A 13346-nucleotide genomic window follows, 5' to 3' on the forward strand; every position below is an offset into this window, starting at 1 on the left:
ACATTAACAATTATAAAAGGAAGTTACACCAGAATACATAAAACCATAAAGCGTGTGACAAATACAAAATGAATTAAGCAAACTTATCCAGGTAGACACAATAAAATTCAACAATTATATCATTCCAGTGAATATTGATATCAACAAAACATGCCACAACCATAACCTATCATCAAATTTCTTCAATCAACAAGTTCTCAAAGACAATTGAACACACATGCGCCAGGTCATTATCATACAATTGAGCAGGTCAAGATTAAGATCTTATTAACAAACTCATAATAATAACACAATTTCATTTCATACTCATTGACCTTACGCCTAATGACCCAAGTCCAAAACTCTTCATTGTAATTAAACCCAAGCCGATCTATTAGAGTGGGTGGGTTTGGGTTGATTTTGCCTTTGCCACCCCTAAATGATATGCAGCCAACACTGATCGATCATTTGATCCTTACCTTCACCGGTGAGTAAATCGACGGAATGCTAAAAGGAGATCAACGCACACAGAGCACACACGCAAGGGAGAAGATTAAGAAACAATCTCGCTTTAAATTAAAATTGAGAGAATCCGAGAGAAGATTTGCTTCAGGGATTCAACAGTTTTCTTTATCGCTTGGTTTGCCCCCAATATTGAGAGAAGTAAGAACGCAAGTGAGTGAAGATCTGCTTCTTCGTTTTAGCTTTATTTTTTGGCTTTTATACGGTAACTTGCTCTACCAGTAATGGGTATTTCACTAAACATAAATACACTGTCAGGATTAAATCCATTAAAATTGACAGCCAGACTCGAGTGGGTACCGTACCCACTAAAATAATTGGGGGTATTGTAATAATAATACCCATAAGGGAAGCGGCAGCATTGTTGTATTTGATAGCTCTCCTCTACCAAATCATAAATAAAAATAAAAAAAGGAGGAGAAGAAAGGTTTAGGTTAGCCACAATTTAAGCTTTAATCATAAATATTTCCAATTTATTGTACACAATCATCATTCATTTCATCACTATTTCTAATTCGGTTATAACAATAAAAATGAAATAAGAAAGAAACGAATAATTACTTAATAATTACGTGAAATAGGTAATTCTTTCTTGATAATAAGAACAATTTTCCATATGGACGCAAAGAAAAGAAGTTAATTAAATACATACATAGATAGATAGTGTCTTATTATCACAACTCTTACGGCAGTGTCCATCCTTGATATATAGAAGTTGGATACCGGTTATCTCATTTTCTCATTTGATACTTGCACACTGCCAGTCAAAATTGATATTATATGTGGCACATGCATAGGCTATATACTTGCAAGGCCGACCACAGTTGTTACAATGAGAGATGTCCATAGTCTCCTGTACAAGAGTAAGGGGATGTTGGTGAATGGTGGATATATAAGTGCTCACGAACTTAATATTTCGGTAGTCTCCATCTTTGGTATTTAAGAATTCTCCAAAAATACATTTGGGATGTGCAGAATAACTAAATTCTTCACAATAGTAAAACCAATAATTTGGGTGGTGTCGTTCTTCCTCACAAATATCACAATAATATTCACTTGAGTCATATTCAGTAATATAATTAAGGGTAAATGGGTGAACGTATTGTTTGTACTTTATGGTGTGTGGTAATGTAGCACATTCAAAATCCAAAGTGAATTCACATTTAGTAAAATGAAAGAAATCATAGAGAAGAAATCATCCCCATGTAGATCTCTTCAATTTTCTTATTCATTTTGGGCTCGTGTAAAGCAAATAAGATAGGTTATTTTTGTATTTTGCCTCGTTCTCTTAGTATAATATTTGTTTCACATTTAAAAAAAAAACACAGTAATTTAACAAAAATATTTCTAGTGAATAAATATTTAATTAATAAAAAATTAAATTAAAGAATTAGTAGAAATAGCAAATATAATTTAATCAAAATCTGTTTATACTATTTTATCATTTTATTTATGGATTGGGTGGTGTACACATCAGGACATCTATATTGATATAGGTAATTGTTTATTTTTATTTTTGAGAAAAAAAGATATTGATATTGATAAATAATATAAAAGTGGTAAGTCATCCAATTCCATGTCCGTGTTGTCCACCGTCATCAACCATTGCGTGTGCCGAGTCCCGAACTCGGTCACCGACGAACTCGTCGTTGAAGCCTTCAAGGCGAAGTGGAAGCTCAGATACGTGATCGGAAAGCCAGTCTCTGGAACCTTCTGGAGAGACAATGAGAGCTGGAAGTTCGCTATTTCGCGTCGGATCGTTAAAGGAGATAGTGTGGCTAGTCTGGCTGTCAAGTTCTCTCAAGCACTGTTTGGTTATCGAGAAAGTGTGGGAAAGGACAAGAAAAGACTTAAATTTGTTAGATTTTTATATAATGCATATAGTATAGCTTAGTTGTTGATGTTACTGTATTTTTGTTAGCTGTGGTGGTTAATTTTAAATTATAAATATGACCTTTAATTGAAGCTTTTAAAGATGCATATGTTATCTGTATGAAGTATGAACTGTACATTTATGTGGGCTAGGTGCTGTTTGTTTGCCTAGAAACTGTAGGAAAGAAAAGGAATATATTATTTTGCCTGATAATTTTCAATGTGCACATAAAAGAAAATGTTGACTCACTATTTTTGATTTATGATAAATTGAGAAACTGCAAATAAAATTAAAAATTTTATAGAAATTTCGTTGCTTTATTTTATCATTGTTGAAAGACGGAGAGAGAGAGAGCCATGCTTCAAGTAAGTGAATCTATTTGGTGTAGACTGTGCAGTGATTTTTTTTTTTTTTTTTTTTTTTTTTTTTTTCCAAATTAAGAAAAATTTTAGTTCATAAATTAGAAATTTTGGCTAAGATACTGGATTATATATAATAAATCAATGTGCATTCAGGTGTGATTATTGGTTGGTTGGAATGATTGGCACTAGTGTGGCAAAGCCATGCGATCACCAATTTTAGATACAAGTTTCCCAATTTCTTTTCTTGCTGTTTAATTGCTAAAAAGGCTTATTTTTTTCATTTTTGGTAAGAATTTTAATTTAAAGTAGGAGCTCTCAAACGTGGGAGCAATACAAGGGAAAAAATGCTCGCGGAGAAACTAAAAAGAAGAGAAAGCATTTTGAGATTGATTTCTCTGTTCTGATATAGACATTTTCCATGAGAAAATGTAAAAGGTCCTACAATATGTTTCAAAATTTTGCATTGGTGATTGCCAATATGGTGAATGTCTGCAGATTGACTCAACTGGTAAATAACTGTGTCAAGTAGCTTGCTGTTGTTTGTATCGTGGAACCCTCACTTGGTAATCTTTGCTGTTAGTGATTCCTGTTGTCTTGTTCAGAAAACATACCTCTTCAAAAGGTTTTTAGGTTAAATTATCCTATAGAGGTTTTAGTTTTGCACAAACTTATGTTAATGCTGTTATGGACATTGGAAGAAGAAGATGTGCAGAGGGTATTTATGTACGGGTATTGTTTGATGAACATAGTTGATAGGAAAATGGTTGAGAACATGATGAAATCAGATTATGAGTATATGCAATTCTTTTTTTATTGTTTATCTGGTTGGCATGATTGTGCACACCTGTGTTATTGCTATTAGGAAATTATGTAGTGGCTTAATTTTGTGCACACCTCTGACCTCTGTCATTGCTTTTAGGAAATCTGAAAGTGGTTTAGTTTTGTGCATACATATGGCCCGACCCTAACTAATTTGTTGAGAGTTCAATGATCTATAACTTACCCCAAAATTTTGAGACTAAGACTTTGTTTGTTGTTGTTGTTGTTGTTGCATCATTAGAGAGTAAAAGAAAATGGGTAATAATGAGTATTTTGTAATGGTTGTTTCATGAAAATATTTGATGGAAAGTGATTGAGAAAAGGTGAAATCAAATTATGAATGAACATATATGTAACTACTCCAGAGTCTTGGCACACGGATATTATATGGTAATGGAATGTTATGGTAGGAAACCCACAAAAATAGAATATTCATTTTATTGTAATTATATATATATATATATATATATATATATATATTTTACGTACAAATAAGTCATTTTCCAACCTTTTCAAAGTAAAAAATCCACTTACGAATGAAAGGATTTTTTTAGTACCTTGACAGACTCAAAATATTCTTTACATGAATTTCCATATGTTGGTTAATATAAACTTAAAATGTTCAAATTGTAATATTGTGAGCATTTGTGCACTTAAAACGTTAGAGTTTGACATGAAAATATTATCAAACTCTTTTTTTTTTAAATGTGATTATCCCCAAACACAAATTTATATGAATGTGAATAAAATATTACGTTAAGAATATGGGATGCATTAAAAAAAAAAAAAAAAAAAACCCTTTTGAAAGGTAATTGTAATGTTCTTTTATTATTTTCTCTCTTCGATTACTACTCTTGCTTCTAGATCTGTATTTCCTCTTCTTTTTAATGTAACTTGTTTCCCTTTTATAAGTTTTGAATCTTAAAAGATAATAAGACATTGATAAATTATGTAAATTTTTTTTCTATTTTTAAATGAATGTTTGACATATAAAAGAGATAATATTCCATTAATTATGATATATAAGAAAAGTATATTGAAAACTTACTTAGAGTCCGTTTGGATACAACTGAAAATTGAAAACTGAAACTGAAAACTGAAAAACACTGGAGCAAAATAATTTTTAAATGTATGAATAGTACCGTGGGACCCATTTTTAATGAAAAAGTTGCTGAAAAGTGAAATTTGTGGGTCCGTGAACAGTACATGATTTGCACTGATTGGCTGAAAAAAGTTTGAAAAGTCCAACTTTGCGGCTACTGTTCATTGAACAGTGCATGAACGGTAGCCGCAATTTCAAAAATGCGTGAAGAAAAAAGAAAAAAAGGGAAAAACGCAGACGTACGTTTCAGTTTCAGCCGAATCCAAACATAACCTTAGTGTATAAAACACTTGTGAATGTTTAGACCCCGAAATACAAATTTTCCAATACAAACTTATATTCAAACAATATATATGCGGAATATGAAATATAAGCAATACCAAAATTAGCAAGCTACTCTAAGCTATTAATTAATCGCAACCAGCAGAAATTAAAAGCTAAGAGTAAGGGAAAGAGAAGTGCAAATATAAGATAACATCGGCACGTGTTATCGAAGAGGAAATCGAAGAACTCGGCAAAAAATCTCTCCGCCGCCATCCAAGTTGTAAATGATCCACTAGAAAATCAGTTGGGATATATGAATAGTAATAGACCCTTCAAGTTTAATCTACCAAATGCACCTAAGTCCTCTAAACTTCTTGCTCCAATAAGATTACGCCGAACTGTGTCTTCTCTAACTTTCCGGATCCCGCAGCATCAACCAATATGAATTGATTCTCTCCTGAACTACTTCCCAAACACCAAGAACCTTCTCACTACTCTGAATTTGGTGAGGTAAGGATTTGATTTATGATCCTCTCATGGGTATGATAATGGAGAGGGTGGGAGTAGAGGAATTTGGAGAATCAAGTGTATAAGATTGTGGATGAATCAATCTTGTTTTTCTCTAAGGTTTCTGTCACGCCCCGAACCCAAGTATAAAGCTAGGCACATGACAACTACCGCACGCTTATAAAGTAAGAATCCTACAAGTGTGCAAGACCTTCTTAACAACTAAAATTTATCCTCAAAAATTAATTCAAATAAATTCAAAATACCTCAACAATTTTTTTATGAATAGATCTTCAATAATTTAATAGGAACAAAATTCAAACCTCATGTGCATAATGCCAATTGGCCAATAAATATAAAACTATTAGAAGACCATCCAATATCAAAATCACTAAACTTATTTTTCTGCTCGCAACACAACATCAAAACTCCCAAAACTTACTATTCTTCATAATCTGAAACTGGAGGGGAAAAAGGGGTGAGCTGACAACTCATTAGGTAACCAAAATCCTAATAAATTCTATCAAGCAATAGATTTGTGAAGTATAAAGATGTAGTATGAGTCTTCAAAAGTTATGATATACTATGGATTTTCAAAAATAACTAAAGAAGTTTCATAATCTTAAAATAATAAGTTGCAAATAGATCACATACTTTAATGTTACAAATATATCATAGATGGTTTAGAAAGTAGTCAATTTTCCATATATCAAAAGCTATAACTTACAATAGGTTCCAAAAATAAATAAGCAGTTTTAATAACTCAAAATAGTTCAAATACTTAAACATTTCCAAAATCAAATATGTAGTTTTAAGGACTCAAAATAGTTCAAATATTCAAACGTAATTCATATTCTTAACAATTTTATGACTATGGTCACACTATATCCCCGTGATTGAGCATCAGAGTACCAATGAATAACCCTCATTGGTTTGGGTATCAGAGTACCAATGAATAACCCCCATTGGCTAGGTATCAGAGTCAAACATAGTCAAATTGTCCAAAATCATATATATCAAATCATAGTTAAAACCAAAAAATATATCTCATTCAAAAAAAAAAAAATATATATATATATAATCATATATTCAGTATTCAAATATATTTGTGATAATTCTATATTCTTTACCTTCAATCAATATAGCTAAAAAAAAACAATTAAATAAAATAAATCTTATATTCAATGCTCATATATATTTGTGAAAGTTCTTTATTCTTTACTTTGAATCAGTATAGTTAAAAACAATTAAATGAAATACATCATATATTTAGTAATCTGATATATTTGCGATAATTCTTTACTTGAAATCAGTAATACAAGTTGAAATAAAATTCTAACAGTTATAAACAATTTTCAGTAGTTAAAAATGCAATAGTAGTCAAAATAAAACCAATTAGAATAAGGTTACTTATCTCAACTAGCATTCGACAAAAGAATTTCTTCTTAATCCTTTCTCTAAAATTCTTAGATATCACCTAAAACAGTTTTTAGATACAATTTACTCCAAAATAAAATTTTAAAATTAACTTGCAAGGTACTCAACTAGAAGAAAATTTTGTAAAAAATCTAATAATTCTCCACTTTTATCTCACATAAAAAATCCACCTATTCATATCATATATTTTTTTTACTTTCTGCCACAAATAGTTTCCTAGGGTTAGTCATATCATATATTTTCTTTACTTTCTGCCACAAATAGTTTCCTAGGGTTAAAGACTATAGAATACCTATAGGGTCAAAAGTCAATTTAAAAAAAAAAAAAAACCACCACCTGAACACAATTACGTTAACACCTTTTTTTTTTTTTTAACATGCGATAAATAATAACTTGTCACGCCTCAAAGCCTAGACTAGTTACTATTCATTTTGATTTCTCATACTCCCTAATTCCATCACTTCGGAATAAAGGCCTGTGCAAAAAACTGACCCATGAAGCCTAAAAAATTCTATCTCCGCTCAACGCAACAAAAGGCATAGATAATATTAAGTTATTGAACAGTGTCTAGCTAGTTTACCGAAAATAAATCTAAACTTTTCTTCGTTTGCATCATTAAAACTCTTGAATGATTAAATAGTTTCACTATTGACCAAAATACCCACATAAAAAGTACTCTAATTCTAAATAAAGCTTAGATTTGACAAGAAAGAGATTCTTAGGCTCTTACCTCAATTGTGCCGTCAAACCTCCTCTACTTGAGTATTTTGGGTAGTCTCCTCTTTCAATAAGCTTTTATAAATTATCAACCTTATATAGTTAGGGTTTCAACCTTATTTTCTAAAAACTCCCTTATAATTGTAAATTATCAAATTGACCCCACAAAAGATTACTTAAATACCCTTCCTTTAATCTTTTTTTTTTTTTTTTTTTTGAGTATTACAGTTTCTCTCTCAAAATTCTCTCTAGAAACTCATTACATTTTGTGGGTATAAGGGTATTTATAGTAGGTATGAGATGAAATGTGAAAAGTCACTTTTCAGTAAAACAGGGTGCACTGGCGAGTCACTTGCGACTGGGATGAGTTGCGAGTTTCAGTCACCAATTATCAGACTAGGCCAGACTGTATTTTTTGTCCTATAGCGATTTAGGTGGCCTGAATCTTCATCTTCCTGTATGCTTCACACATGTGCTTCATTTTGGCGAGTCAGTCATGAGTCACCTTTTTGTTGCACACTCTTAATCAAATTTTAACACTCTCTCATGCACAACCTTTATATTATTCTCACCTAAATACAAGGTTTCTAAATGTTGAATTACAAGCAAATTTAACACGAAATAAAGTCAACGCATAGTTGAATAAATTCAACTTTACATATGTCAACATGAAATAACTAACGGAAATTTTCTTATCCTTTTGGTTATATTGAGGTCTAGATTGTACTTAAAGAAAAATAATTGGTTTTTTTTTTTTTGCTGCGTGCATATTGTTAGTCCTAAAAGTTGGTTTGCTATTCCTGTCCTGTACATAGCCGACGAACTTGTGTGTACATTCTTAAATTTTTTTTTTTTTTTGATTACTACATTCATAATTTTTCTGTTTTTGGTGTTAGCTGGTTATGGACATAAAACGTTTCAACAACATGATGAGCGACCATGGCATATACTCAAGGGAGACGTTGTTAATCTCTATGAGCAATCCTGATCACATTCTTGTAAATGGAGCATACTACATCGAGCTAGATACCTATGCGAAAAGGGAAGTGGCAGTGACATATGTTCTTCAAGATGGTTCGCATGGAAACTCTAGCCATATGTTGAATAAGATGACTACTGAACAAGGCAAGAGAAAGGTTATTGACTCATTGAAGAGAAGCATGCAAGTCGATGATGGGACTGCTCAATATTACTTATCTATATCAAATGGTAATTCTCGAGCTGCACTTTCTGAATTCTCTGAGGACCTAAGTGGGAGAGACAAGTGAGCTTGGCCTAGTTTCTGAAATAAAATGTTGATCGCAGCTGCTTGGAAGTTGGAACCTAGAGGTATATATAATAAATGGTGAAGAAAGGCCAAGAATGGTGCTTGAAGGGCACTCTGGGATTGTGATCTATATAGGGCTATGTATGATTTATTTGGTTTTTCTAAATACATAACTACTTCTAGGATCTCTTTTACTTTATTATATCTATATGAGAAAGTAAGAAAGAAGGGAGGTTGGGTAGTCGGGTGAGCAGTAAAATTGTTACAATCAAGCGAATGTTGGCTTAGAAGAGGAGAAAAATTAGAAAAGGAATCTTTGTTGCTTGCTTTTTAGAAAGCTTTCATACATGCAAATTATAGCTGAAGGTTAACAGCAAAAAAGAGAAGAGAAAAGCAAAAGAGGGCTGTGATGCTTGCTTAATTGGTTGTTCTCAAAGAATAAAGGAAAGGAAAATTAAAATTGTATTTATTTAGAAAAAAACATATAGTTTAGTTAACATAGCTGCTTTATCAAAAAAAATAAAAAAAATTATACATATATTATAAAATATATAATCTTACAATATAGGGTTTACAATTGTACAAAACCCATATATTATAAAATATGCAATACATATATTATATAAATAAGGTAAGTATCGGATCTAATTACAATATCATTTTTATACTGTTGTATGTAAAATTATGATATTTATTTATTTATTTTTATTTTCTGAAAAGAGAGTGTTATATTCACAACATTTTCACAACAAATCTTAAGTTGTAGGTTATAAAAATATTGTAAAAGTGTTGATATACTTTAATTGTTATGAAAGTGTTATAAAAATGTTATGAACGTAATATTTCTTTTTCTAAAACAATTGTGAAATTAAAGAGAAATTAATTTAATTGAATATAATTATTGGATTTAATGGAATTTCAATAGATTAAAAAGAAAATCTAATTACAAAGTTTACGTTCGTATTTTATATTATCGTATGGATAAAATTATGATATTTTCTGAAACAATTGGAAAAAGGAAAAGAAATTTAATTTTCATTGATTTTTGTGTTGACAGGTTTACGGGCATAAAAAGAATATAGAGCCATAGTGGGATTAGCCATATATTCAAGGGATAGACTGCAATTAAATCACTATAACCAATTAAATAGCGGCAACATTGTTGTATTTAACAGGTGTGTGGTGTTTACCGAATCAATGACTTAAAAAAATATTTTAAAAAAAAGTCTACATGGACCAGCATCGCTTTTTTGGCTAGAAATGTAGTTGGTTAGCTACGATAAAATATGTTCTCCGACTCTGACAGGATGCGGAAAATTACTAAATAATAACTTGAAAAAGATACTTCTTTATTGATAATAAGGACAATTTTCCATATGGATGCAAAGAAGACAAGATAAATACATCATTTTCACATTTAGCTTACACACGAGTCGTGAAAATTGATATTACACGTGGCACATGCATAGGCTATATCATGGCAAGGATTACCACACCTGTTACAATGACGAAAGCCGTCCTTAGTCTCCTGAACAATAGTAAGGGGATGTTGGTGGACGGTGGATATATAAGTGCTCCCGAACTTAATATTTCTGTGGTCTCCCCATGAGTAATACGAAGGCTTTTCAAAAATACATTTGAGATGAGCAGAATAACTACATTCTTTACAATAGTAGAACCAATGTTTTGGATGATCTCGTTCTTCCTCACAAATATCGCAATAATATTCACCTGAGTCATCTTCAATAATATAATTAAGGGTAAATGGGTGCTCATGTTGTTTGTACTTTACGGTGTGTGGTAATGCAGCACATCCAAAATCCAAAGTAAATTCACATTTAGTACAACGAAAGATTCTTCCTTTAGAATTACAAGCACTACACTCCTCATCATTAGTTGTGCTAGAGAAGATTAGGGGGTGCTCATGACCAATGTGAGTTAACGTGTCTAATTCTGAGATCAAACTACATGAGACATCAAGGACAAAATCGCATTTGTGGCAGTTGTAGATAAAGCCATTACTTTGAAACTGACAAGCATGACATCTATACCACCGGAATTGAGGTCTACTTAGTTCAAGGGTGAGGGGGTGTTGGTGAAGTGGGTGTTGCTTTATATGAGATAATTCTGCACAGGATTTGTGAAGAACAAAACTACACTGAGTACAACTATAAAATGGAGGGAAGATAGACCGCATACATCCGTCACATATTTCGTAGTTCTGAAGCTCATCAATGAGCTGTAAGTCATGATCATGATACAAATGTTTGATTTCTATTGGTACTATAATTTTGTCCTCTCCCACCTTGGTTTTTTTGACAATATAAGATGACTCAGTAGGCTCCTCGCCTTTAGATTCCTGCATAAAATTTTCATCTATGCCATTCTCGTCTGTAGCGCAATCAAGGTGGGCAACGTAATCACAACTAGAGCAATAATAAACTCCATAATTTGTGTCCACCTTTTTGACACAGACTTGGCAAAGTCGGTGCTTAGAGTAATTGTCCTGAAGAGAGTAGGTAAGATTTAGAGGGTGCTTGTGCCGAATATGTTTGAGCATGCGTGGTAAGGAGGCACATGTGCAGTGGACCCAAAATCCACAGATGCCACATAGGTAAGGCATGCCCATGCCTTCTTTACCACAAAAATCACAAGTGAATGAGATCAACTTTCGGAAGTGGGTCAATGGGTGGTCATGAGTTTCAGCTCCCGGGATGAACCGTAGTGAAGCACATTTAATATCAAGGTTAAATTTGCAGATGTTGCAGTTGTAAACAAACTGTTACGAACCAGCTTGTTGAAGTGGATTTGGACAGCAGCTCAGATCAGATTGTGCAGCACAGTTCAGATTATGCAGCACAGTTGTTACTCAGATTATGCAGCACAGTTGTTACTATCTCTTGGCTGCTCTGGATGAGTGTTATCTGCTGCACAAGATTGGTTCTAACTTGTTGAAGTTATCGGATTGTTTAGGATTTGTTTAGGAGTTATTAATGATTATCTTATTTATGTTTATAGGGTTGCTTTTCAAATAATGACTCTGCTTGGGGTGTGTCCAACAGAGATAGGAGTTGGAAATAGGATAGGACTTGATGTTATTTTATCTTTATCATTAGGAACGCATTGTATGCTCAATTGGAGGCTATTTATAGTCTACGTTTATTAATAAAAATTCATCTGAATATTCCAGTAAAACAATCAAGCTTTTGCTTGTTAAGGAGGTCCCGGTTATCCCTCGAAGCATAACCAGAAATTTATCCTTCTTCTTTTCTGTTAAATTCCAGAATTTCCTCAATCTAACCATAGCCCCACGCGGGAAAAGAGGTGCTACACGCGGCCGAGGCGGGGGTCGTATCACAAACCGTTTGCAAGGTGAGTTGCAGACACTGCACGTGCAAGTCTTCCCATCATATGGTGGTGTTTTGTGGAGAATGAGGGGGTGTTTGCTGTGTATAGGGTGCTGCAACTCGCGGGGTAGTTCGACACATGAAGGATGAAGGTCGAAGTCACACTTTCTGCAACAGTAGCGTGAACCCTTTATGCTTTCATCGCACCCATCACACGTAAAACCACTCGCTGTGACTGCGCTAAAGATCAGAGGATGATCATCGCTGAAGTGTTGAAGCTCCATTTCTCTCTGTTCCTCTGTCTCATACACACACAGCTAATTTATCTACATGACTTAAAAGTGATGGATGCTTTGCTTTGTCTATTGGAATTGATAGTTGTGTGTGTTTTGCTTTTAATATGAATAGGTGTTCCATACATATGGGATAAAAAAGTACTAAAAGATTATCTTAGATACTCACTTGGAAATTGAATGTTCTGAGAAAGTACAACTCTCCGCACACTTCAATAGGAACACACCCTTTAGCTACTCCCTGCACTAGAAAAGATGATAATCTTCAAATGAAAATAAGCTTGGATCTCTCAATTAACTGAAAGAAATTGCAGCAGAAGCAAAGTAAAAATGCTCGCTACCTCATCATAAATTCATATGGAAAAATAACAACAAAATCTTATTCCATTTCTCACTTTTATAATACAACAAAAGCTACCTTTCTAAAAATAAAAATAAAAATCAAGAAATACTCACGTAATAACAAGAACTTGGTTTGTCTACAAAACCTGGTTGGTCCGTTTGGTTGTATGAGTTTCTAGGTTGCATGGATTTATATTAAAATTTCACTAGTAGAATCTAGAAAGCTTAAAGGAATGTGAATGAATGAACAAAGTAATACGCAAAGAAATAGAAATGAAAAAAAGAAAAGAAAAAAGAATCAATTGACCTCTTTCTTTTCATGGATGTTCAATGTAAAATAAAGGAATAAAAAAAGAAAAAAACATAGAAATTTACTATCATTATATATTCCTTGATTTTATTTGTTCAAATCCGGATGTTTCAACATTTAAGTAATAACCAAAAAATAATTAAGAAATTTCATTATCATGTTGATATGACACTAATCAGATTTACTGATATGTTAATTTTTAGAC

General features: G+C 32.5%; 1 protein-coding gene and 1 pseudogene across 1 annotated transcript; one reads left to right on the forward strand and one right to left on the reverse strand.

Moving 5' to 3' along the window:
* Positions 1–2077: 2077 nt before the first annotated feature.
* Positions 2078–8941, forward strand: LOC115980216 (annotated as a pseudogene).
* Positions 8942–10266: 1325 nt separating this feature from the next.
* LOC115980217 lies at positions 10267–12200 on the reverse strand. The gene has a single exon (XM_031102492.1). The coding sequence runs from the start codon at positions 11476–11478 to the stop codon at positions 10267–10269; it is 1212 nt and encodes a 403-aa protein (XP_030958352.1). The 5' UTR covers positions 11479–12200.
* Between the last annotated feature and the right edge of the window lie 1146 nt (positions 12201–13346).

Source organism: Quercus lobata, chromosome 3 (assembly GCF_001633185.2).
Source record: "Quercus lobata isolate SW786 chromosome 3, ValleyOak3.0 Primary Assembly, whole genome shotgun sequence".
NCBI classification, from domain to species: Eukaryota; Viridiplantae; Streptophyta; class Magnoliopsida; order Fagales; family Fagaceae; genus Quercus; species Quercus lobata.